At 42.2% G+C, this 27,727-nt stretch overlaps 1 protein-coding gene across 10 annotated transcripts in view; it reads left to right on the top strand.

Moving 5' to 3' along the window:
• Nucleotides 1-27,727, top strand: part of LOC132825308 (centriolar coiled-coil protein of 110 kDa-like) — an 83,827-nt gene that overhangs the window by 13,465 nt on the left and 42,635 nt on the right. For 8 of the 10 annotated variants that reach the window (XR_009645773.1, XM_060840415.1, XM_060840413.1 and 5 more), the window contains 2 exons: nucleotides 1,640-1,768; nucleotides 12,502-14,128. Coding sequence is in view for 9 of the 10 variants with exons in the window: in XM_060840415.1 (XP_060696398.1) it covers nucleotides 1,640-1,768; nucleotides 12,502-14,128 (1,756 nt within the window). In the remaining variant the exon portion in view is untranslated. Of the gene's footprint in view, nucleotides 1-1,639; nucleotides 1,769-6,835; nucleotides 6,917-12,501; nucleotides 14,129-27,727 lie in introns of those variants that run through there. The other 2 variants (XM_060840416.1, XM_060840414.1) reach the window with 2 other exon arrangements.

Here is a 27,727-nt window from a genome sequence, read left to right as displayed (position 1 = left end):
AGGATTGGAAAACTACCAACTTCTTCAAGAGGAAAGGAAGGGAAAGAAGTGCTTATCTATGCGCTGATGAGACTAACATTTGTTAAAATTTGTTTTAATCAATTATTAAAGAAGCAGTAGTACATATGGATAATCTTAATCTAATAAAGCAGAATCAGCAAGACTTCATGAAAGGGAAATAGTGTTTTTTGAGGCAGTCTAGACAAGAGTGAATAGAGTGGAGCCAGTCGATACATTGTATTTGGTCTTTCAAAAAGTGTTTGACAAATCACCTTGTTTATTTTGGAAAGGCGAACAAAAGAACAGAATATTATTTAAATGGAGAAAAAGTGCAGAAAGCTGCAACGTAAGGGGACTTGGGTATACTTTGTGAATGAAACGCAGAAAGCTAGGACACGTGCATGAGATAATCAGGAAAGCTTTTGGAATGTTGGCCCATATTTCAAGGAGTTTGGACTAAAAGAGTAGGGAAGAGACACAGCAACTGGAGTACTGAGAGCAGTTTTGCTCCCCTTATTTCAAGAAAGAGGTCACTTAATTTGGAGGCAGTTCTGAGAAGATTCACTAGGATAATTCCTGGTATGGAGGGATTGTCTAATGAACAATGGTGAAATAGTTTGGGACTCTCCTCGCTGGACTTTGGAAGAATGAGAGGTAATCTCACTAAAGCATATTGGATTCTTAAGGAGCTTGACAGGGTAAGTGCTGAAAGGATGTTCCCCCTCACGGGAGAGTCTAGGACCAGAGGCCTTAGTCTTAGAATAAGGGGATACCAATCTAAGATTGTTATGAAGAATTTCTTCTCCGGGTTGAGTGTCTCTGGAACTCCTTGCCACATGGAGCTGTGGGGGCAGAATCCTTCTGTATATTTAATTGTGAGATTCTTGATTAGGAGAACCAAGCATGATGGGAAAATGCAAGAAAGTCAATATGATGCTATTAAATGGCTGAGCAGGCTAAAGGGGCTGAACGACCTCCTATTCCTCAACTTATGAACTAGGAGCAGACTGTTGCATAAGTTCACAAAGGTAGGTACATAATAGCAAGTTGTTTTGGTTTTTACAGCCATCTTGGTTATCCCTACTCAGTTTTGTCTAAAGATACTTAGAGGCAATAGGAAAGAAGTGGATGATTTGTGAAACAGATTTATGAAAGCCAATATTTTAATTAAATATGTTTGCTCAGGTATTTTGGTTTGTTTGTCTTGTTTGACTAGAATACCTTTTTAAAGCAAAAGATCTTAGTGACAGCCTTCTGTCTTGTAAAACGATAGTTGGCATTATTGTCGTCAACTATGTTTAAACAAAGATAATGTGTTGACTTGGGTTACTTACTCAATGAAAGCTTCATAAGCACAGCGTCTTTGAAATAGGAAAATACTTTAAACAGTAGTTATGAGCTTTCATGAGCTGAGTCAACAACCAAGCTTTAGCTGGTTATTTGATAACTTTTATTTCAGCATTGAGTTATTCATCCTCTAACTAATGGAGCGAATAAGTAGTATTTACAATACACAGTGCAGGTACTTCTGAATAAGCTTGGTTTTTGAAGGTTGAAATTGGATCATCACAATGAGCTTCAGATTTGCTGAAAGCTTTCTTACCATCATACTGAAGCAAGGTAACTTTTCCTATTACAGATGAATAGTGAAAGGAAGCTGGAGATGCAGCAGTACAGACAAAAAGCTGTGGAATTGGAGCTCAAGCGGCAGAAAGCGAGAAAAAGTGCCTTACTAACTCGTGTACAAGAAATTATAGAAAATGTACAGGTTAGCTATTTTGTTGTCTTTGTGTAAATTAATGAGTTTTAAAACCTAGAATTTTAAAATACCAGGCAAAAATTTGAAATTGCAATACAGATTACATAATTATTCTACCTTCATTGACATTGTAATGTTTTAAACAACTTGACTGTTGCAATTCTGAATGGTTAGTGCTTCTATTTTGCTCTGTATTAGTAAATGGCTTGTTACTTCTAGATGCTTATGATATTTACCATACTATAATACAGGAAAATACAGATTGTTTTAGTGTCCCGTTTAGCTGAGTGGTAGCAATTGAAAAAGGTGGGTGAACCTGCAGCATGGGAATTTGGTGTGGCCATTTCGGAGACATGGATAGAGCAGAGACAGGAATGGTTGTTGCAGGTTCTGGGGTTTAGATGTTTCAGTAAGATTAGAGAACATGGTAAAAGAGGGGGAGGTGTGGCATTTTTAGTCAAGAACAGGATTGTGGTGGCAGAAAGGACTCTTCTACTGAGGAAGTATGAGCTGAAGTTAGAAACAGGAAAGGAGAGGTCACCCTGTTGGGGATTTTCTAACGACCTCAAAATAGTTCCAAAGATATAAAGAAAAGATTGCAAAGACGATTCTAAATAGAAGCAGGAGTAACAGGGAAGTTGTTATGGGGGACTTGAACTTTCCAAATATTGACTGGAATAGTTCAAGTACTTTAGATGGATCAATTTTTGTCCAATGTGTGCAGGAGGGTTTCCTGACGCAGTATGTAGTCGGGCCAACAAGGGTCGAGGCCACATTGGGTTTGGTACTGGGTAATGAACCTGGCCAGGTGTTAGATTTGGAGGTAGGTGAGCACAATTCATTACGTTTACTTTATTAACGGAAAGAGATAGGTAAGTAACACAGGGCAAGAGTTATAGCTAGGGGAAGGGCAATTATGATGTGATTAGGCAAAATTTAGGATGCAGATTATGGGAAGGAAACTGCAGGGAATGGGCACAATTGAAATATGGAGCCTATTCAAGGAATAACTACGGCGTTCCTTGATGAGTATGTACCTATCAGGCAGGACGGAAGTGGTTGAGTGAGGGAGCCATGGTTTACTAAGGAAGTTGAATCTCTTGTTGAGGAAGAAGAAGGCTTGTGTTAGGATGAAATGTGAAGGCTCATTAATGGCACTTGAGAGTTACAGGTTAGCAAGGAAAGACCTAAAGAGAGAGCTAAGAAGAGTCAGGAGGGGACATGAGATGTCTTTGGCAGATAGCTTTCTATTGTATGTCAGGAATAAAAAAAATGATGAGAATGATTAGGGCCAATCGAGGATAGTAGTGGGAAGTTATGTGTGGAGTCCAAGGAGATCGGGGAAGCACGAAATGAATAATTTTCGTCAGTATTCACACTGGAAAAAGAAGGGCCACAGCTTTAAATTGAGAGATGATAGATATAAGACAGGTACCAGAAGTAGTCTGCAACAGTAGTAGACTCGCCAACTTTAAGGCATTTAAATGGTCATTGGATAAACATATGGATGAAAATGGAATAGTGCAGGATAGATGGGCTTCAGATTGGTTCACAGGTCGACGCAGTACCATAGGGCCTGTACTATGCTGTAATGTTCTGTGTTCTATGAAATCTTAGTTCAAGCCCTACTCTGGATTTAAATATATACAGGCAGTTCTGTTATGACATTTCTTTCTTTGATTGGCTGTAACGTGATTGGGTAAATAGGGAATGCTAATTCTAAAGCACAAGCTTTTAAAGTGTGTGTTGGCTATAATGCGAAGAGATCACCAACACTTGTAAGTGTTGTTTGTATTGTGCTATTTTTGGCTAGCTCAAGATTGCACAGGTGTGCAACAATTGCATTCTGGAAGAATTGCCTGTAATCTGTACCATTAGCTTAATGTAGTACTATGCGGTGCTGTTATTTTGGGATGGTTGTCTTTTGGATAAGATGTTCAACAATGATTAGAATGGATTGTCTAGCATTTTTCACCAAAAAAAAGGAACTCAACAGTGCCTCAATAATACAGACTGTCTAGGAATTTATCGCATTGCTGTTTGTGGAGTATATATTTGGGCTGTGTGTTGGGGGAATGATTTACTTTCATTCTTCTGGGAAGAAGACATTTGATTCACACAAGTTTAAAATGTGCACTTTATGACCCCAGCAGTTTCTGGATTATATGGAAACAATAGAAAATCCTGAGACCAGGGTTAATATGCAGCCTGTAATAATGGTGTATCGTCACTATCTGTAGGCAATAAGGACCCACATCAGTTGTTATAATGCAAAAGGAAGCCTGTTAGCCCACTGAATTCATATCACATTGAGAGGTTCATCTCTTGATGGAAGTTTTGAATTAGTTCATTTTAGAACTTGAAAAAACTGATGATTTTAATAAAACATTTAAAATTCTGAGGAGACTTGGCAAGATTGATGACAGGATATTTCCCCCTCATGGGGGAGTCTAGAAATGGGACTCAATTTGTGAATAAGAGGTTTCTCATTGAAGATGCATGGAGGAATTTCCTCTTTTGAGGGTTGTTCGCTGTTGAAATTCAGTTAATATCAGAGGTTGGGGTACAGGAAAGTGGATGGAAGGCCATAATCAGATCAGCAATGATATTGAATTATGAAGCAGGCCGAGGGCCAAATGGCCGACTACTTTTTCTTATCGTCACCTGAGTTTGGATATGGTGGAAGGTATCATCATTAGTGCTATCAAGCAGCACCTCCTCAGGAGTAAGCTGCTTAGCAGCATCCAGTTTGGGTTCCGCCAGGACTATTCCGCTCCTGACCTCATTACAACCTTGCTTTGAGAATGGACAATAGGACTGAATTCCAGAGGTGAGCTAAGTGTGACAGTCCTTGGCATCAAAACTGCATTTGATGGGATGTGGCGTTAAGGAGCCTTGGCAAAACTGGAATTGATGGGAAACTGGGGACAAACTTTCTGGAAGGTGGTTGGTGGACAAAATCAGAAGACACAACAATACCCATGAGGGCGACCTCAATTGTGATCTTGGGTTCAGGTTGCGCTCCATGTAACCCTATCATATTGTTCTGTGTAAAATCTTCCTTACTGTGCTGTTTTGATGCCTTCACCTTGATAACTCATTCTCTCTGTACTTGACTTATTTTGTATAGTTTCGGATTATTTGTTACTTTGGTTAGACCCTCATCGTGCGCCTCATACCTATCATGTTATTCTAGCCATTTAACTCTTGCACCATCCTATTTTGACTTTTTTTAGTATTTAATAATTAAATCATAGGTCATCCCTTCACTTGCTGATCAGCTGTTGATACTTGACGTAGACTGTTTGACACTTTTGATTATCTTCAAAGACTTGTTATTCAGCCTGTCATTACTCCACTCACTATTTGTATTTGTTTTCATATTCTCTTAATTACTTGGAATTATTTTACCATTATCTGTCTGCATATAAATGCTGTGCCTGTGTGCTTCCCTCCACCTGACAAAGGTGCAGCGCTATGAAAGCTTGTGATTTCAAATAAACTTGTTGGATCATAACGTGGTGTCATGTGACTTCTGACTTTGTCCACACCAGTCCAACACCGGCACCTTCACATCGTGCTTATTCGTACAGTCATAGAGATGTACAGCATAGAACCAATCTAGTCCCACCTGCCAGCACCCGGCCCATATCCCTCCAAACCCTTCTTTATTCATATACCCATCCAAATGCCTCTTGTTGGAAGTCAGTCATCTCAGCTCCTGGACGTTTCTGCAGGAGTTCCTCAGGGTATTGTGTGAGGTTAGAAATGAGAATGTTTACTGATGATTGCACAATGTTCAGCATCATTCGTGATTCCTCAGATAACGAAGCAGCCTGTGTCCAATTGCAACAAGATCTGGACAAATCCAGGCTTGGGCTGGCAAGCGGCAAGCAACATTCATGCCACACAAATGCCAGGCTATGACTATCACCAATAAGAGACAATATAACCACCATCCCTTGACATTCAAAGATATTACTATCATTGAATTTCCCACTGTCAACCTCTTGCGGGGTGATCGTTGATCAGAAAAGTAACTGGACTCACCATTTAAACACAGTGGCTACAAGAGCAGGTGGGGGGGCTAGGAATACTGCAGCAAGTAACATATCACCTGACTTCCCAAAGCCTGTCCAACAAGGCACAACTCAGGGGTGTGATGTATACTTTCCACTTGGTTGAATGGGTGCAGCCATAACAACACTCAAGAAGCTTGACACCATTCAAGACAAAGTAGCCCGCTTGATTGGCACCACTTCCACAAGCATCCACTTCTTCTACTACTGACACTCAGTAGCTGCAGTGCATACTATCTACAAGGTGCACTGTAGAAATTCACCAAAGATCCTTTGACAGCACCTTCTAAACCCGTGACCACTTTGATCTAGGAGAAGAAGGGCAGCAGATACATGGGAACACCACTGTCCAAGCCATTCACCACCCTGACTTGGAAATATATCACTGCTGGGTCAAAATCCTAGAATACCCCCTCCCCATAATGGCTTTGTGGGTCAACCCACGGCAGGTGAATTGCAGCGGTTCAAGAAGGCGGCTCAGCACCACCACCTCCAGGGCAACTAGGGACTGGCAATAATTGCTGGCAAACCAGCGACACCCACAACCCATAAACGAATGAATTTTAAAAAATGTCAACTCCATTCAATAATGTACTCCTGGTGTAGTCTCATCAAGGTCTTATACAATTGCAGCAAGACATTATTACAAAGGGATTAGATTGTAAGAGTGTTAAAAATGAGCATTCTACTAGCCTTCCTAATCGTTTGCTGTACATGGAATGTTAAATTTCTGTCATACGTGTACAAATTCCCAGGACCCTCAGAATACCAACATTTCTAAGTTTTCACCATATTTAAAACATGCCAATTTGAGTTTTCCTTCCACTTTTTTCCAAGAAAGTCCCACTGAGGCAAGGAATGGTAAGATGAAGGAGTCTTGGACGACAAGAGAAGAGATGCTTCTTGTCAAGGGGATGAAGGAAGCTTAAGCTTGAGTAAACAAGGATGTGGCACAGCTTCAGAAGATTACAGGGTAGCTACGAAATAACTCAAAAATGGACTGAAGAGAGCTAGGAGGGGGCACAAAAAAGCCTTGATGGGAAGGATCAGGAAAAACCCAAAGGTGTTCTACACGAAGGTAAGGAATAAGAGAATGATCAGAGAGAGGGTAGAGCCGTTCAGGGATAGTGGAAGGAGCTTGTCCTGGAGTCTGAAGTGGTAGGGAAGGCCCTAAATGAGTTTTTTGCTTAAGTATTCACTAGAGAGAGGGGAGACCTTGTTAATAGTGAGAACACTGTGGACCATGTTAATCGGCTTGAACAGATTGATATTAAGAAAGTGGATGTGCTGGAAACTCTGGGATGCATTAAGATAGATAAGTCCCCAGAGATGGATTCGATATATCCAATGTTATTATGGGAAACGAGGAATGAGATTGCTGTACCTCTGGCGATGATCTTTGCATCCTCGCTGTCCATGGGAGTAGTACCAGATGATTGGAGGGAGGTGACTATTGTTCCTCTATTCAAGAAATGGGGAAATCCTTGGGAATTACAACCAGTTAGTCTTGCATCTGTGGTAAACAAGGTACTGGAAAGGATTGAGAGAGAAGATTTATTACTATTTGGAAAAGAATAGTTTTATTAAATGTAGTCAGCATGAGGGGCAGGTCATGCCTCACAAGCCTTATTGAGTTATTTGAGGATGTGACGAGACAGGTTGAGCAGTGGAAGTGGTTTATATGGACTTCGGTAAGGCATTTGATAAGGCTCTTCATTCAGAAAGTTAGGAGGTATGGGATACAGGGAAATCTGACTGCCTAAATACAGAATTGGCTGGCAGAAAGAAGACAGTGAGTGATACTGGATGGAAAGTGTTCTTGCCTGGAGGTCGGTGACCAGTGGTGTCCCGTAGGGATCTGTTCTCAGGCCTCAGCTCTTTGTAATTTTTATAAATGACTTAAATGAGGAAATGAAAGGATGGGTTAGTAAGTTTGCCGATGACACTAAGGTTGGTGCTGTTGTAGATAATATCAAGGGTTGTTGCAGGCTGCAACACGACATTGATGGGCTGCAGAGCTGGGCTGAGAAGTGGCAGATGTAGTTCAACCTGGATAAATGAGAAGTGATTCATTTTGGAAGGTCGAATTCAAATGCTGAATACAGGGTTAAAGACAGGATTCTTGACAGTGTGGAGGAACAGTGGGATCTTGGTCCAAATATATAGATCCCTCAAAGTTGCCACTCAAGTGGAATGAAGGGCTTATGCTTGAAACGTTGATTCTCCTGCTTCTTGGATGCTGCCTGATCGGCTGTGCTTTTCCAGCGCCACACTCTTCGACTCTGATCTCCAGCATCTGCAGTCCTCACTTTCCCCGACTCAAATTGATAGGGTTGTTAAGAAGACGTGACATTTTGGCTTTCTTTAACAGGGGGAATTGAGTTTAAGAGCTGTGTGCTGCAGCTCTATAAAACCCGAGTTCGGCCACACTTGTGTCCATTTCTGGTTGCCTCATTATATGGAGGACGTAGATGCGTTAGAGAGGGTGCAGAGAAGATTTACCAGGATGCTGCCTGAATTGGAGGGCTTGTCTTATGCAGAGAGGTTGACTGAGCTCGGGCTTTTCACATGGGAGGGAAGAAGGAAGAGAGGTGACTTGATAGAGATATGCAGGTGATGAGAGGCAAAAATAGAGTAGATAACCAGAGACTTTTCCCCAGGCAGAAATGGCTATCACGAGTGTCATAATTCTAAGGTGATTTGGAGGAAGGTATACGGGAGATGTCAGAAGTGGGTTCTTTATTACCACCACTGGCAGTGCATTCCACACACCCACCACTCTTTGTGTAGAGTCAGAGACATTAGGGACATTTAAGCGACTGCTGGACTAGCACATGGACAATTGTAAATTGAGGGGTGTGTAGGTTAGGTTGATCTTCGAGGGCCTGCGCTGTGCTATACTCTTCTTTGTTCTAAATTGCACACTTGCACTATTCTTGTTGCTGGATGGGTTAAACTACAATCACTCAAGAGCATGTAGAATAAAACTGTTACTAACTAATTACCAAAATTAGAATTTCCCATTTTCACTGACATAGTTGATTCACTTACTCACATGGTGGTACAATGGCATTTTTCATGTACCTGTCACCACAGCACCACCGTGTGCCCCGCTCCACCATTTTGATTATTGAGTACCCAACAAATGCACGATTCTGACATCAGATGCCTGCTCAAATATTTTCCAGGCCCTAAGTCCGTTTTGAGGCAGAAAAGATTGTTGGCCTTTATGAGCCTGCTCAAAGTTTCACCCACCAAGATCCATGCTCAAAAGTTTATTGATTGATTTCTATTGCCTTTGTAAATAGGTAATACGTCAACTACTGTAAGAAAGTGAGGACTGTAGATGGTGATCAGAGTCAAAAGTGTGGCACTGAAAAAGCGCAGCAGGTCAAGCAGCATCTGAGGAGCAGGAGTGTTGACATTTTGAGCATAAGCCCTTCATCAGAAATGAGGAAGAGCTTATGATCGAAACGTAAACTCTCCAGGTCTTTGGATGCTATCTGACCTGCTGTGGTTTTCCAGCGCCACACATTAACATAGTAGTTGATGAGCCACCAATACAGAAAAGGCAGAGGCATAATACCTAGAGACCCTGATTAGCTGGTGGTGTTAAGCAATTAGCATTTGAACAGTGTTTTTCAACCAATTTCAGAATCCTATTCAGATTATTTCCAAACCAAAGAAAAGCAGAAATCAAAGTGCAGAGCTGGAGAAACATGGTAGGCCTGGCAGTGTCTGTTGAGAGAAAAACAAAGTTAACATTTCAAGTCCAGTGCTCCTTTGTTAGACTCAGTGTATTTCCCTAAAACTTTTTATTTCAGATTTCTGGGGGCGGGCATGGTGACAGAGAACGTAACCATCAAAGCTAAAAGAAAGGGAAGAAATGGGGATGAATTCACAATGTGAAGGTGTTGAACTCAGTATTAAGTCCAGATGATTGTAAAGTGCCTAGTCTGAAGATGGGATCATGTTCCTCCAGTTTGCGCTGTGATTTGCTGGAGCATTGTAGCATGATGAGGACAGGCACACAAGCATACAAGCAGGATGCTGTGTTAAAATGACCAGTTATGGGAAGGTCAGGGTCATGCTTGTGCACGGACTGGAGTTGCTTAAACGTCCTTAATGTCTCTGACTCTACTGCCACCGCTGGCAGTGCATTCCACACACCCAACGCTCTCTGCGTAAAAAACCTATCTCTGACATCCCCCCCTGTAGCTTCCTCTAAACACCTTAAAATTATTATCCTTGTGACAGCCATTTCTGCCTAGGGAAAAGTCTCTGGTTATCTATTTTATCTATGCCTCTCATTACCTGGATACCTCACAAGTGCAAAGTGGCTACCCAGTCTGCATTTGGTTTCTCCAATGTGGAGTCGGTTATACTGGGTGATGAAGGGCTCTGGCCCGAAACATCGAATTTCCTGTTCCTTGGATGCTGCCTAACCTGCTGTGCTTTAACCAGCAACACATTTTCAGCTCTGATCTCCAGCATCTGCAGACCTCACTTTTTACTGCAGTGAATGCAGATGAGTGGTATCACTGCTAGGGAAGGGATTATTTTCATTACGGTAGCTAGATGTCCTCGAGAAGGTGGTGACAGTGAGCTGCCTTCTCGAACTGCCGCAGTGAGGTATTGTAGGTAGATCCTTACTGCCCATTGGGAGACAATTCCAGAATTCCAACCCAGCGTCCAGTGAAAGAATGGTGATATATTTTAAAATCAAGATAGTGAGTGACTTGAAGGGGAACTTGCAGGTTGTGATGTTGCCATGAATCTGCTGCTCCTGTCCTTCTAGATGGAATTGGTCCTTGGGTTTGGAGGGTGCTGTCTGAGGATCTTTCGTGAATTTCTGTAGTGCATCTTGTAGATGGTAGAGGGTAGACAGATGGAGCAGTAAATGGCTGGGTTGGAATTGTCCTGCTTTTTATGTACAGTACATACTTGGGTAATTTTCCATTTTGTTGGATAGATACCAGTGTTGTAACTGTACTGGAACAGTTTGGCGAGGGGAATGACAAGTTCTGGAGCAGTCTTCAGTCCTATTGCTGGAATGTTGTCAGAACCTTTAGCCTTTTCAGGATCTGGGGTTTTCAACTGTTTCTTGATATCACATGGAGTGAATTGAATTGGCTGAGGACTGGTATATGTAATGCTGGGGAGCACTGGAGATGGGCTGAGATGGATTGTTCACTCGGTACTTCTGGCTGAAGGTTGCTCGGGGAATCTTCAGCTTTATCTTTTGCACTGTTGTGCTGGGCTCTTCCATCAGCTGAGTGTATAGTTAGGGCACTTTAGACGCGTGTTAAGAATTTGGTTTGGGACTTTGATTAAAGTCAAGATTCAGTCGTGATGGCACATTCTCTTCCCCAAACAACACCATGAGCCACCTTGGTTTTTGCAAAAAACCTAACAGTTACTGCTTCACTTTTACTGAATTTATATTTCAGATTATTTTCAAATTTTAAACTGCTATAATAGGATTGAAGTTGCATTCTCTGGATTACTTGTTTTGATTTCTGAATTAATATCTAAACACAATTGTATCCCATCTCCAATGGATAGTGTCATTCTGCCAATTGTCATTGTGCAATGTGTAAATGAAAGATCATGAATGCAAGTGCACACCCTCCGTTCTGTTGATATTTCTGTGATTCTAAAATAAGTGTACAAACACAAACAATCCATGTCCCAAATTTCATCCTTACCTGTCCAGTTAAATGATACTTTGCATGTTCAAAATAGATAAATTTCAGGGCAAACATGTCTCAGTTAAAACATAGCTGAAAACATGTTGCTGGTTAAAGCACAGCAGGTCAGGCAGCATCCAAGGAACAGGAAATTCGACGTTTCGGGCCAGAGCCCTTCATCAGGAATCTGGCCCGAAACGTCGAATTTCCTGTTCCTTGGATGCTGCCTGACCTGCTGTGCTTTAACCAGCAACACATTTTCAGCTCTGATCTCCAGCATCTACAGACCTCACTTTTTACTCAGTTAAAACATAATTCCATTTTTAAAAGTTATGAAAGTTATGAATAAGTCTTTTTAAGAAATGATTTAACGCATCAAGTAATAATTAAATTCACTTTTCCATTCAGAGTACTTGGCTGTTTTACAGTAACAATTATTTTGGGTAAATGATTTTCTTTCCTTTCGTCCAATTTTACATCTATGGTTAGTTGGTAATTCATGAAGTGTAATGAGTGCAGAGAGTAAACACCTGTATTGGAACTAATTTAGAAGGCTTGTCTTGTTTACAATTGTGTACTTAGTTACCAAAAACAAAACATCATCAGATGAGATTTTATGTGATTATGCCACCAATGGTTACCAACAAAACATTAAGCTTTCTGCTTCATTTCCAATGGACCTCCTGCAGCCTGTTTTACTGAAGATGATACTTTAGATTGCATATGATTATTATAAATGCCCACCACATTTTTAAAAGACTAAGATGTTAATTTTCTCTGAAGTTTAAAATGCATTACATTTTTTCAAAACAAGTCTGTTGTTAACTGGTCTATAATGTGCTGGGAAGTGGCTTTATAAAATTTGGTCCAAGTACGGGTATCTTTGACATGGTTTATAAGTAGGTAAAACAAGTTACGTAGAATTATTACATTTTGTATTTTTGATCCTGATTTTGAACTGTTTTTCCTGAAGGTGTGTCACATGCCAAGTACCACTGAATGCATCACAGATCCTGGAAGTCAATCGCCAACAAAAATTGATCCAACAAATGGCTTCAGCACAATTCAGCATACTGACCGGTCTTCAAGCTATTCTGACAAATGTGCAGATACCACTGTGTCAACAGCAGCATCATTGAAATTAATGGAAGAAAACACCGCCAGAAATTCTGAGAAGTGCACTTATTATTCCCAGCTGAGTGACCTTCCTAAATTGACGTTTAATAACCAATCCAATAACACATTCTCAGTATGCACAAGTCCTAAGAAAGAGGAATCAAAAACTGATGTCATGTTATCTACAAAGGAATCTCCTGATCATTATGCAATGAGTCTTCAGAACCTGTTAAAAAAGTCAAGAGAATATGTAGAGAGAGAACAAAATCGACGAAGTGGGAAAAATATTTCCAAGGAAAGTACAAATGAAAGTCATTCCGATAAAGAAAATGAAGGTGTTAAAATCAGTGACTGGGAAAAAGAAAGAAACAAAGTGTCTACCAAAACTTTGAGTCCCAGTCTTGTGACAAGCAGTGCAAGGTCATGTTCACAGTCACAGAATGCCTCTGCCTCTGCAACAAATGAAAGCTGTGAATTATATGATAAAACAGCAGTTAGTACATCAGTTTCAGTTTTAAGTAATTCATCAAAAGTAGATTTTGCAGAAAAGTCAACAAAAGGCTTATCGAGAGAATCTGATTCAGATGAGGATTGGATAAACTGCTCAACAAGTGAACGTGACAGGAGCTTGCTTAAAAGCTTAATGGGGTCTTATGCGAAACTGCCCAACCCCGAACCAAGTCGCAGTCCGAAAATGCACCAAAGACGTCCCAGGACATCAACCAATATTGTTATTAATAATCCAGTAAATGCTTATGAGCTAAGTCCGAAAGAAAAATTTAAAGGATTATCTGGGATACCTCTAGGTAAAATAAATATTAATCTTGATGCAAAGAGAGCAGTTGTGAATGAAGCTTTACTAGCTGTCAATCAAGAAGAAACAGAACAAAATGCTGGGAAACGACAGGATTTTCCAACATGCTTGGGAAGTGTTGATGAGATGCTGAGAAAAGGATGCTTACCCTTATGTGCTAAACCTTCTGGAGTATCAGAAACAAAAATGATTGAAGGTGTAGATGATAATGCTGTTCAGGCACCATTGAGCAGCTTAATTCAGAAAGATCATGATTTGGAAAGGACATCTCCATTACTTGTGAATAAACAGGAAATTATTGAGTCCTCAGAACCCCAGATTGAACTGAATCTCAGTGGCCAAAAGAATACCAGCTTGATGGAAAAAGCTAAACAAGGTTCACCCATTGAACTTAACAAATCCTATGATGTCAAGCATCCATCTCCAGTGCTGTTGCAAAACCAAGTGACAAAACAACAAATGGACCTCTCAGCTATGTCTTCAGGCAATGAAAAGAGTCTACAAAGTAGCATAGAAGCTAAAGCCAAACGTAAATTAGTGATGGGTACTTCAAGTGTCAAAGAAACAGTTCAGGAGATGTCCAGGTGGATTCGAGAGGAGAGACATCAGAGAGTTTCTATTAGCAGGAGTGAAACTGAAGTGCCTCCAAATAACCAGAGTAATGCTTTAGGTAAGGATGGCTTTATCTTGAGGTATAGAGAGGATTAAATTTTCCTTCTTGACAACTTCCATTGTAAGGGAGTACTGACTATGTGACACTGCTACAGTGATGGTTTTCCAGTGCTGAACCTGTGTTTTGTCTTGCAAAGGTGGCAATGCAATCTCATAGAACATAGAAAAGTACAGTACAGACCAGGCCCTTAGGCCCACTATGTTGTGCCGAGGTTTAATCCTAATGTAAATTATCAGAACTTAATCTATGCACTCCTCAACTCACTCCTATCCATGTGCATATCCAGCAGTCGCTTAAATGTCCCCAAAGACTCTGCTTCCACCACCTCCATGCGTTCACAACAGTCTGTGTAAAGAACCTACCTCTGATATCTCCTCTATACCCTTCTCCTAAAATCTTCTATGACCCCTCGTACCAATCAATCCTGCCCTAGGGAAAAGTCTCTGGCTGTTGGCTCTATCCATGCCTCTCATTATCTTGTATACTTCGATCAGGTCTCCTCTCTTCCCCCTTCTCTCCAGAGAGAAAAGTCCGAGCTTAGTCAACCTTTCTTCATAAGGCAAGCTCTCCAGTCCAGGCAGCATCCTGGTAAACCTCCTTTGCACCCTCTCCAAAGCCTCTGTATCTTTCCTATAGTAGGATGACTAGAACTGGACACAATATTCCAAGTGTGATCTCACCAGGGACTTGTGGAGCTGCAGCAAAACCTTGTAGCTCTTAAACTCAATCCCCCTGTTAATGAAAGCCAAAACACCATATGCTTTCTGAACAACCCTATCCAATTGGGTGGCAACTTTGAGGGATCCATGTACTTGCACACCCAGATCTCTCTGTTCCTCCACACTGTCAATAATCCTGTCTTTAATCCTATATTCAGCATTCGAGTTCAACCTTCCAAAATGCATCACTTTGCATTTATCCAGGTTGTACTCCATCTGCCATTTCTCAGCCCAGCTCTGCATTCTGTCTGTTGTGTTGCAGCCTGCAATAGCCCTCTACACTATCAATGACACCTCCAACCTTTGTGCCATCTGCAAATTTACTAACCCACCTCTCAACCTCCTCATCCAAGTCATTTATAAAAACTACAAACAGCAGAGGCCCAAGAACAGAGCCCTGCGGGACACCATTCAACACTGACCTCCAGGCAGAATATTTTCATCAACACCCACTCTCTGCCTTCTGTCAGCCAACCAATTCTGAGTCCAGATAGCCAAATCTCCCTGTATCCCATACCTCCTGACTTTATGAATGAGCCTACCATGGGGAATCTTATCAAATGCCTTGCTGAAGTCCATATGCACTACATCCACTGCTCGACCGTCGTCGACCTGTCTTGTCACTTCCTCAAAGAACTCAATAAAGTTTGTGAGGCATGACCTGCCCCTCACAAAGCCATGCTGACTGCCTTTAATCACACTATGCTTTGCCAAATAGTCATAAATCCTATCCCTCAGAATTCTTTCCAAAACTTTGCTGCCCACAGATGCAAGACTGACTCATCTGTAATTGCCAGGGATTTCCCTATTGCCTCTCTTGAAAAGAGGAACAACATTTGCCTCCTTCCAATCCTCTGGTACGACTCTCTTGGAGAGTGAGGAGGCAAAGATCCTCACCAGCGACTTAGCAACCTCCTTTCTTGTTTCCCGGAGCAGCCTAGGATAAATTTGGTCTGGCCCTGGGGACTTATCAATCTTAATATTTGCTAAAATTTCCAGCACATCACCTTTCATCAATCTTGATCTGTTCAAGACTGTATCCCAGCTCCTGTAAGTTTACATTCACAACAAGGTCCCTTTCCTTAGTGAAAAATGAAACAAAAAACTCATTTAGGGAAATGGTTACTGTTATGTAGTTAGGATGACATCCAGTTAATATATGTTAATCTCCTAGAAGCTTATCAGAATTTGTTAAACTCTGCAGAATTTTGAAGATTTAAACGTTTATTCAGATTTTTGCACTTGATCTTCGATAACTTTGATATTTAAATATCAAGAAAGAATGTAAACTTAAAATAGTTGTAAGTTGCACTGTGTTAATATGACAGTTTCTTTAAGCAGGCTTGTGTCCTTTACGTATGGAAGTCTTTGCCATTCAGTGGTCAGGAATTTAATAAGAACCAGGCAATGAAGGTTCACAGTTATGAAAGGTACATCTGATGATCAGATTCTGTGCAAGACCACTGATTCAAAATGAAAAAAATTTTGATAGAGACAAAACTTCTTGAGTGGTTGCCCTGTTACAGTCTTGTCATGAGACACACACTGTTGAAACCACTGCATTGATGTGAGCTTTCGTCATTCAGAGGATGGAACTTTGTTGATTGGGCCAGCTATAATTGCTTATTCCATATTCGCTGTTAGGTGGTAGTGGTGAGCTGGTTTATTAAACTGCTACAGTCCATTTGGTGTAGGTGCACCCATATATGATTAGGGAGCAGTTTCCAGGAGTTTGATCAAGCAACACTGAAGGAGTAGTGATAAAACTTCCAAGACAGAATGGTGAACAGCTTGGAGGGCAATCTGCAGGTGATTGTATTTCCATCTTGTGATAGTTAACACTCGTTACGCATTAAAGGTGGATAGAAAAGATGTGAGGTCCGTGCACTTAGCGTTGCGAGCTCTACACTGCAAAACTATTGTTTATGGTCAAACAACTTCTGTCATCTTAAAGTTATCTCTCAAGTGTGGAGTCTCATTTCCTCACTTTCTCCCAACATTGTACAATTATTGGGAGAAAGTGAGGGCTGCAGATGCTGGAGATCAAAGTCAAAATGTGTGGCACTGGAACAGCACAGCAGGCAGCGTCCGAGGAGCAGGAGTCGATATTTCAGGCATAAGCCCTTCATCAGGAATGTTGATTCTCCTGCTCCTCAGATGCTACCTGCTGTGCATTTGCAGCACCACACTTTTTGACATTTACAATAATTGTACAATTTTCTATTTTTCACTTAATTCCATCTGCACGTCCCAATAATTATTCAGCTTACTGTGCAATGATTTGAATGTGATTTTTCTTCCCTGTTTGGTTTTACTTCCAGTTTTGTAGTTTACATGCCTCAATGAGGATACTTCAGTTGCATTAGTTGAAAAATCTCCCTGTTGCTTGACCTACTCAGACACTGTAGATTTCATGCAGTGAACTCCACTCTGGATTAAAAACCTGATTTATCAAATTTCTCCCTGAGAGCCCACAATGAGCAATGTGAATGGCAAAAGCCATTCCTACTTCTGAGAATCAAGCTTGAGTTGATATTTGGATTGTATGATAGGGTAATCATGAAAAAAATCACTAGACTTCAAAGCTAATCTCTGTGATGAATGTGAAATTATCAGACATGGTAAAAAATTCACCCGGGTTATTCATGTCCTTTAGTGAAAGATGACTGCTGTTCTGCCTGACACAATAATACAATAGAGCTCAGGAACAGGCCCTCCAGATCCATAAGCCTCCACTGATTCCTAATCCTTCTCTCGACTGGAACTTCTTGCCTATACGTGGTTACTGTTCCCTGTTTGCCTCTCATTCATGTCTATCAAGATATGCCTTAAACATTGCTAATGTGCCTGCTTCGTGTGTTCCAGGCATCCATTATCCTCTGAAAAATTTCCTTGCGTTACCCCATTATACCTTCTCCCTCTTGCCTTCAACCTGTGCCCTTTTGTTGTTGACCTTTCCACTGACTATCCACTGTGTCTATGCATCTTATAATTTTGTAGATCTGTCAGGTCATTCCTCAGCCAATATCTTTCCAGTGAAAACAATGAGTTTATCCAGGCTGTCCTAACAAAAACACTCCAGACCAGGCCACATTCTGGTAAACCTTGCAGTCTCTCCAAAACAACCATGTCATTCTGGTGGTGTGCTGACCAGAATTGCCTGAAATATTTCAAAATGTGGCCAAACTGAAGCTTTATACAGCTATAACTTGCCAACTTTTTGTATTCTGTGCCCTGGCTGATGAAGACAAGTATACTGCTGTGGCCACGTTATTCACCTGCATTGCCGTTTTCAGGGATCTGTGGACATATATGTCCAGATCCCAGTATGTCAGTGCTCCTCAGGGTTTTTCCATTTATTGTATAATTTGCACCTGAATTTGATCTTCTAAATGCATCATCTCACATTTGTCTGGATTAAATGCCACCTGCCACTTCTCTGCCCAAAACTGTAATCTATCTGTATCTAGTTGTATCCTTTGACAATCTTCACTCCGCCAGTTTTAGTGTCATCTGCAAACTTACTAATCAGACTATCTATATTTTTGTCCAGATAGTTTATATATCACGAACCAAGGTCCCAGCACTGATCCCTGCAGAACGCCACTAGTTACTAATCTCCATTGTGAAAAGCATTCTTCTAACCATACTGTCCGTCTTCTATGACCAAGCCAATTTTGTATCCATCTAGCCAGCTCACCGAGGATCCCATGAGATTCTTCCTTATGTATGAGCTACCTTTTCATAAGCCTTAATGTCCATATGGACAACATCCGTTGCCCTTCCCTCATTAATCATTCTTGTTACCTCCTCAGAAAACTCAATCAACTTGAATCCAACTGCATATCTCTTCCTCTGTCTCTTGCTGGCAGCTGGGAGGTCTATATTATAATCCCAGCATTGTCATTGCGTCCTTCCTATTCTGGAACTCTATCCATAATGACTCGCTGCAAAATCCCTCTAAAGTGTCCTTCCTAAACGTAGCTATGCTATGCTCCCTAAGCAGTAATGCAACTCCCCCACCTATTTTGCTTCTTCCACTGTCTTGTCTAAAACATCAATATTGCAGAATGTCAAGTTGCCAATACTGTCACTCTTTCAGTCATGTCACTATCAGAGTTATCCTAATTGCAGGTATTATTACAGGCTCTAATTTAATTTGTCTTGCCTGTTATACTTCTTGCATTGAAGCAAATACGGTCCAAGTCTCCAGTTTTGCTCGGCTGAGCAATCTCTCCCTGACTGCTATTCCTCTTAGCTATATTTGCCTCAGTCTCAAGCTCTTCCCCAGTCTCTATACTTACTGACCTGCTGTTCTGGTTCCCACCCCCACTGCCACACTACTTTAAACTCACCTGAGTGGCACTGTCAAACCCCTCTGCCAGGATCTTGGCGCCCCTCCAGTTTAGGTGCAACCCATCCTTTTTGTACAGGTCCCACATTCCCTGGAAAACATCCCAATGATCCACACACCTGAAGCCCTCTCCCCTACACCAGGTCTTTTGCCATGTGTTCAATTATACTCTCTGTTCCCAGCATCAAGATGTGGCATGTAGAGTAATCCTGAAATTACTAGAGTCCTGCTTTTTAGTTCACTATCTAACTCCTTGAATTGTCAATACAGGACCTTGTCACTCTTTCTACCCATGGAGTCTGTCTTGCGTCCAAAGAAGCACCTATCTCTGCCCCTGACTATCTAATCTCTATTTTCTATTGATCTGCTTTGCCTTGTCCTTTCCCTGTGGATAGCAGAGACAGCCTTGATGCCACTGTGCTGGCTGCTGCTACCTGATGGGTTATCCCCCTCAATAGTATCCAGAATGAAACAGTTGTTTGACAGAGGATAGCTACAGCAGACTCCTGGCAGAAAGTGAGGACTGCAAATGCTGGAGATCAGAGTCAAGAGTGCAGTGCTGGAAGAGCACAGCTGGTCAGGCAGCATCTGAGGAGCAGGAGAATTGATGTTATGAGCATCAGTTCCCTGAAGAGCTTATGCTCAAAAAACAATTCTCCTGCTCCTCCGATACTGCCTGACCAGCTGTGCTTTTCCAGCACTGCACACTTGATGCAGGAGACTTCTGCACTAACTGCCTGCCCCACCTAGCAGTCACCTATCTATCTACCTGTACCTTGGGTGTGACCACATTTCTATAACTTCAGTTTATGATGCTTTCCAACGTTTGTGTGTTCCTTCGTGTTTCCAAATGCTACTCAAGCCAATCCATTCGTTCTGTGAGCAGTTGAAGCTGGGTACACTTCCTGCAGATGTCATTATCAAGAATGCTTTCTGTATCCACAATTAGAAATCACAGAATATCAGGTCATAGTCCAACAGATTTATTGGGAAGTACTAGCTTTGGAAGCGCTATTCCTTCATCAGATGGTTGTGGAGTATAAGGTCAGAGACACAGAACATATAGCATAAGATTACTGTGTCATACAATAATATATTGAGCAAACCTGGATTGTTAAGTCTTTCACCTTTCAGAATGCAGGTTTTGTTTCGTTAATGTGAAACCCAGAACTACTTTTAAGTCACCTTCTCGAGATAACTTAAGGTTTCATAACAAAAGGGAACATCTCAGCTCAGACAATGCATTAAAGGTGCGAGGTCAGAGTCTGTCTGTATTCCAATTCTGAGTCAGATGGGTTCTATTTCAAAGTGGAATTTACAAAACATTATAGGTCTTGACTATCTGCTGATTATGCGTTTTTTGAGCAAAATAGAATGTATCTGCAAAAACAAATTCACCCCCTGGACTTGTATGTGTGCGTGCGTGTCAGTGTGGTCACCTGTCCTGTGACATGAACCCAAGATCCCAGTTGAGGCCGTCCCCATGGGTACTGAATTTGACTATCAGCCTTTGCTTGGCCACTCTGCATTGTTGCCTATCTTAGAGTCCACCTTGGAGGGTGGTCACCTGATGATCAGAAGCCAAATGTCTCTGACTGGGAGGGAGTACCCTTGTCTGTTGTTTGTTGGTGTTCATTCATCCGTTGTTGTAGTGTTTGCTTGGTCTCACCAATGTACCATGCCTCAGGGCATCCTTGCCTGCAATGTAAGAGATGGACAACGTTGACTGAGTCACAAGTGTACCTGCCACGTACTCAGGAGAAAGTGAGGTCTGCAGATGCTGGAGATCAGCACCGCCTTCCTCGAACTCAGCACCACCTTCCTAACCTGCAATCTTCTTTCTGACCTCTCCGCCCACACCCCACTCCGGCCTATCACCCTCACCTTGACCTCCTTCCACCTATCACATCTCCATTGCCCCTCCCCCAAGTCCCTCCTCCCTACCTTTTATCTTAGCCTGCCTGCCACCCTCTCCTCATTCCTGAAGAAGGGCTTATGCCCGAAACGTCGATTCTCCTGCTCCTTGGATGCTGCCTGACCTGCTGCGCTGTTCCAGCAACACATTTTCAGCTCTGCCACATACTCAGCCAACGTTGTCCGTCTCTTACACTGCAGGCAAGGATGCCCTGAGGAATGGTACATTGGCGAGACCAAGTAGACACGATAAAAGCAGATGAATGAATACCACACAACAATCAACAGGCAAGGGTGTTCCCTCCCAGTGAGGGAGCACTTCAGCAGTCAGGAATGTTTGGCCTCTGATCTTCAGGTGACCACCCTCCAAGGCAGACTTCGGAATAGGCAACAAAGCAAAGTGGCTGAGCAGAGGCTAATAGCCCAGTTTTGGTGCCCATGAAGATAGCCTCAACTGGGATTCGCACTCTCTCGCTTGCGCTCTCTCGCTCTCATACACACTTTACCAAGCTTGCACACAGGCAGACACAGTGTCGTACATTCATGTGCTCGCTTTCTCTCTCTCTCTCACACGCACACACACATCTATGGGGTCCAGATATATTTGCAGAATCATTCTATTTTGCTCAATACCTATAATATTTTGTAAATTCCACTTTGGAAATAGAACCAGTCTGACTCAAGATTGGGATACAGACAGACTCTGACCTCACACCTTTAATGCATTGTCTGAGCTGAGATGTCCCCTTATAACAAAAGGCCTTAAGTTATTTCAAGGTGGTGACTTAAAAGTAGCTCTGGGATTCACATTAATGAACCAAAGCTTGCATTCTAGAAGATGAAAGACTTAACAATCGGGTTTGTTCAATATATCACTCTGTGACACTGTAATCTTTTGCGATAAATTGTCTTATGATCTTATACTCCACAACGACCTGATGAAGTAGCAATGCTGTGACAGCTAGTGCTTCCACATAAACTTGTTACACTATAAACTGGTGTTGTGATTTTTAACTTTGTCCACCCAGTCCATCACCGGCTCCTCCACATCTCTGTATCCATGATTGACTACATCTCCCAGATGGAACACAAAACCCCACCAACTGACTTGATTAACCCTCTATTAGCTGTTAGTTTCCAAGTTAATTTTAATTACATAGAACTTTACAGCACAGCACAGGCCCTTTGGCCCTCTATGTTCCGCCGACCTGTGAAAGTAATCTGATACCCATCAAACCTACATTTCTCCATTATTATCCGTATATATGTCCAATGCCCATTTAAATGGACTTAACTTTGGCGAGTCTAATAATGTTGCAGACAGGCTCTTCCACGACTCTCCTACTCTCTGAATAAAGAAACTACCCCTGATATCTGTCCTGTATCTACCACCCCTCAATTTAAGGCCATGTCCTCTCGTGTTATCCTTCATCATCCAAGGAAAAAGGCTCTCACTGTCTACCCTATCTAACCCTCTGATTATTTAAATCACCTCTCAACCTTCTTGTCTCCATTGAAAACAGCCACAGTTCCCTCAGCCTTTTCTTGTAATACCTTCCTTCCATACCTGCAAATGTGTTGCTGGTCAAAGCACAGCAGGCCAGGCAGCATCTCAGGAATAGAGAATTCGACGTTTCGAGCATAAGCCCTGATGAAGGGCTTATGCTCGAAACGTCGAATTCTCTATTCCTGAGATGCTGCCTGGCCTGCTGTGCTTTGACCAGCAACACATTTGCAGCTGTGATCTCCAGCATCTGCAGACCTCATTTTTTACTCTTCCTTCCGTACCAGGCAACATCCTTGTAAGTCTCCTCTGAACCCTTTGCAAAGCTTCCACATCCTTCCTATTAAACAGCTGCCTCAAACCTAGTTATTACTTTCTAACAAATAGCATCCCAAACTTACTCTATCTAAGCTCCCTGTACTAAGCAGAAGATGAACTAACTGCACTAACCTTTTGAAAGACTGAGACCCACACTGCCTGTAATGCAGTGGGAGTCTTTTACCTGCAGCACCAAAGTAATGAACGGAATAACGTCAACTAGCACCCGACCAGCACGGGCCAATCAGAAACCATACTCTTTTATCTCTCTCCCTCTAACATTAGTAGAATGCTTCTGAAAGGAATGTGCCTGAACTGAGACTAGGTCCAAGAACCTCTGTGCTCAATTTCAGTAATGTGACTTTGCACCCATAACCGTGTGCTTGACTCTTAATTGCCCTCTGAAACGGCTAGTAAAGCACTCAGTTTAAGCACAATGGGGGATGGGTTATGTAGTGATTGGAAACAGGTGGACCTTGTTGACAGAGGTCCTTGATTGGCTTGGGTCAACGACCCCAAGTAGGGGATTTAGAATCTCCTCCGTTCAGGGGACTGACTCTGAGCTGGCTAGCCACAGACAGTGTACTGTGCACAAGTAAATAAAAGGTGACAGGATACCAGCCATTGTGCAGTCAATTCATGTAGTCAATGCTCACCTTACTAATGACACTGAAATCTTATAAAACACTAAGAACTGTGGGTGCTAGAAATCAGAAACAAAAACAAATTGCTGGAACAACCACTTGATGAAGGAGCAGCACTCCGAAAGTTAATGCTTCCAAATGAACCTGTTGGACTATAACCTGGTGTTCAGTGATTTTTAACGTTATACACCCCCAGTCCAACACTGGCACCTCCAAATGATGGAAAAATTCTGCAGGGAAGTCTGGCAGCATCTGTGGAGAAAAAAGCAATTAACATCCAGTGATTCTTCTCCAGAATAAAACAGAAGGTTTGGTCAATTTTGACTTTTGACCCTAACAAGCTGAAGCACCTTGCTCCAACCTGTTTCTTGTTTGGGTGTTTTGCGGATCTGCCAGTTCATTAGCTTTCTTGTTGGAAATCCTGTGAGACCAACTCATGGTGTGTTTACTCGAAATTCTTTCCTGCACATTGGGTGTCAATTCCCAAGCTCAGCAATGAAAATTAGATAATTATTTCCTTTACTCCACCGTCCAATTACAAATATTGTTGCATCTGACTTGACAATGTATTTCACATTGCCCTTGCCCCTCAATTCCTAAATGCTTTCCTGAAACATGAATCCATTTGTGATTTCTGCCCACAAAGTGCATATATTCTCACTCTTCTACAAGTGAAATCTATTTTCTGATTACATCCTGCAAGTTTATTCATGCCATTTTCTGTTTTTGTAATTCTGAAACTGTTGCAACCAAAGTCTCAGACTTCGTTTCATCACTCACTGTATGTATTAATTATTTGACTTTAGGCCAGCAGTAATTGATAGAATTTGTCTAATTGCCTTGAAACTAAATTGCTTGCTCAGCAAATTAAGAGTGCAGTTTAGAGTCATAGAGATTTGTAGCACGGAAGCAGACCCTTCGGTCCAACTCATCCATGCCGACCAGATATCCCAACCCAATCTAGTCCCACCTGCCAGCACTCGGCCCCTATCCCTCCAAACCCTTCCTATTCAAATACCTATCCAGATGCCTTTTAAATGTTGCAATTGTACCAGCCTCCACCACATCCTCTGGTTGCCCCTTAGGTACCTCATAAAACATATAATCAAGAAAGAACCCAATTCTTTTCACTACTGCAGATTTACTGTAAGGCCACGCTTAAAATATCCACTTATCTGTTTCTGTGCTGTGACCTCTCCCAAACAGGTTCCTCCAAGATCAGTTGTGAATTTTACTGTTTGTTAATTTTCCCAGATGCACTCCGATGTCCAGCAATACATGAATTCAAACAGCAAAGGCAGTAACAGGCTCACTGCTCTGTCAGCTAGCAGTGTGGGTTTCTTTCTCTCTCTCCCCTGCACTGATCCCACCATGTGCTTCCTTTGTCTGTTCCCCTCCCTTTTAAAGGTGCTGTTGTTTTGACTTTCGTTTTCTCTTAGACATTCCAAAACAATGCAACAACATATAAAACCGTAATTGCTGCTCCTGTAATTTGAGGAAGTTATCTCCAATACCTAAAATATTTCAAAACAGGAGCAGCTGTTACAGCCGGAAATTTTTCCCATCCTCTATCTTGGATTATCCAGATTTGAGTCAGCTACAGTTGTATGTCAAAAATCATCTCAGGCTGGATAAGGATGGCAGATTTTGTTTCTTAAATGATATGTGTTAGCCAGACAGGCTTTTGCAGTAGATAATCAATGTTATAATCACTGTTTCTGAGACTAGCTTCATGTTCCATATTTATTAATTGAATTTAAATTCCATCGACTGCTATGGTGGAATTTGAATCTGTCCTGACCCAGACATCTAGGTTAACAGTCCAGTGACATTATCAGTAATGTGTAATGTTCAGAAAGGGTATAAAGAAGCAGAACTGGAGACAGTTAGCTAAGTCATAGATTTTGAGACAGTGTGTGGAATAAAGATAACAAGAAGGTCTGTGATGGGGTGAAAGTCAGGAGCAGCTGGGTGAGGAAGAGGCTTTAGGGGCTGGGAAACGCAAGTCTTGGAGGAGGTGGAGGGTGTGGGTGGTGGCCCAAACATATGTGGGGAGTTCCTGGACTGGGGGGATGGGGCAGTATCGAGCTGGGGGACAAAAAAGGCAAGTTTTCAACCAAATGAAGAGAAACTTCAAATTGCAGGTGTAGAGGGATCCTAGTTTTAAGATGGAAGGGCAAAACGTGGCAACGCAGGGACTGTTTAAGTTTGTATGCAGCTCTTTATCCTCATAAGACAAGCCTTTCATCTTTGGAATTAATCTAGTACTCCAAGTGTAGTCTCATTGATGCCATGCACAGTTTCACCAATTCTTTCTCACTTTATACACCATTCCATTAGCAGATGCCAAAATTTCATTTGCCCTCCTTATTGCCTGCTACCTACATACCGGATTCCTGCAAATTTGTGTACAAGGTCATTCAAAGAACAAAGAGCAAAAACACGGGAATAGGCCCTTGGAATACAAGGAGAACTAGCCATTTGGATACAGAACTGGCTCAAAGGTAGTAGACAGAGGGTGGTGGTGGAGGGTTGTTTTTCAGACTGGAGGCCTGCGACCAGTGGAGTGCCACAAGGATCGGTGCTGGGTCCTCTACATTTTTGTCATTTACATAAATGATTTGGATGCGAGCATAAGAGGTACAGTTAGTAAGTTTGCAGATGTCACCAAAATTGGAGGTTATCTCAGATTACAACAGAATCTGGATCAGATGGGCCAATGGGCTGAGAAGTGGCAGATGGAGTTTAATTCAGATAAATGTGATGTACTGCATTTTGGGAAAGCAAATCTTAGCAGGACTTATGCACTTAATGGTAGGGTCCTAGGAAGTGTTGCTAAACAAAGACACCTTGGAGTGCAGGTTCATAGCTCCTTGAAAGTGGAGTCTCAGGTAGAGAGAATAGTGAAGGCAGCATTTGGTATGCTTTCTTTTATTGGTCAGAGTATTGAATACAGGGGTTGGGAGGTCATGTTGTGTTGGACAGGACATTGGTTAGGCCATTGTTGGAATATTGCGTGCAATTCTGATCTCCTTCCGATTGGAAAGATGTTGTGAAACTTGAAAGGGTTCAAAAGAAGATTTACAAGGATGTTGCCAGGGTTGGAGGATTTGAGCTATAGGGAGAGGCTGAACAGGCTGGGGCTGTTTTCCCTGGAGCATCGGAGGCTGACGGGTGACCTTATAGAGGTTTACAAAATTATGAGGATCATGGATAGGGTAAATAGACAAAATCTTTTCCCTGGGGTCAGGGAGTCCAGAACTAGAGGGCATAGGTTAAGGGTGAGAGGGGAAAGATATAAAAGAGACCTAAGGGGCAACTTTTTCATGCAGAGGGTAGTATGTGTATGAACTGAGCTGCCAGAGGAAGTGGTGGAGGCTGGTACAATTGCAACATTTAAGAGGCATTTGGATGAGTATATGAATAGGAAGGGTTTGGAGGGATATGGGCCGGGTGCTGGCAGCTGGGACTAGATTGGGTTGGGATATCTGGTCGGCATGGACGGGTTGGACCGAAGGGTCTGTTTCCATGCTGTACACCTCTATGACTCTAAGCCTGCGCTGCCACGTTTTGCCATTCCATGTTTAAACGAGGATCCCTCTGCACCTCCAATTTGAAGTTTCTCTGCATTTAGTTAATAACTTGCCTTTTTTTCCCCTACCTCGATACTGTCTGATTTTTTTTCCCTCCACTGGTCCAGGAACTCCCCATGTATGTTTGGGACACCACCCATGCCCTCCACTTCCTCCAAGACTTCCGTTTCCCTGGCCCCCAACGTCTCATCTTCACCATGGACATCCAGTCTCTCGACACCTCCATCCACCATGACCAGAGCCTCCAAGCCCCCCATTTCCTCCTCTCCCGACATCCCCACCAGTACCCTTCCACTGACACACTCATTCATTTGGCTGAACTGGTCCTCACCTTTTAATAATTTCTCCTTTGAATACTCCCACTTCCTCGAAACGAAAGAGGTAGCCATGGGCACCCACATGGGCCCCAGCTATGCTTATGTCTTTGTCAGTTACATAGAACAGTCCGTCTTTCGGAGTTATGCTGGTACCATTCCCCACCTTTTCCTCTGCTACGTTGATGATAGCACTGCCGCCACCTTGTGCTCTCACTAGGAGGTTGAACAGTTCA

The sequence above is a fragment of the Hemiscyllium ocellatum genome, chromosome 20 (genome assembly GCF_020745735.1).
Source record: "Hemiscyllium ocellatum isolate sHemOce1 chromosome 20, sHemOce1.pat.X.cur, whole genome shotgun sequence".
In the NCBI taxonomy this organism is placed as follows: domain Eukaryota; kingdom Metazoa; phylum Chordata; class Chondrichthyes; order Orectolobiformes; family Hemiscylliidae; genus Hemiscyllium; species Hemiscyllium ocellatum.
The sequence above is the reverse complement of the archived record's forward strand: the minus strand, read 5'-3'. Positions and strand labels throughout refer to the sequence as shown.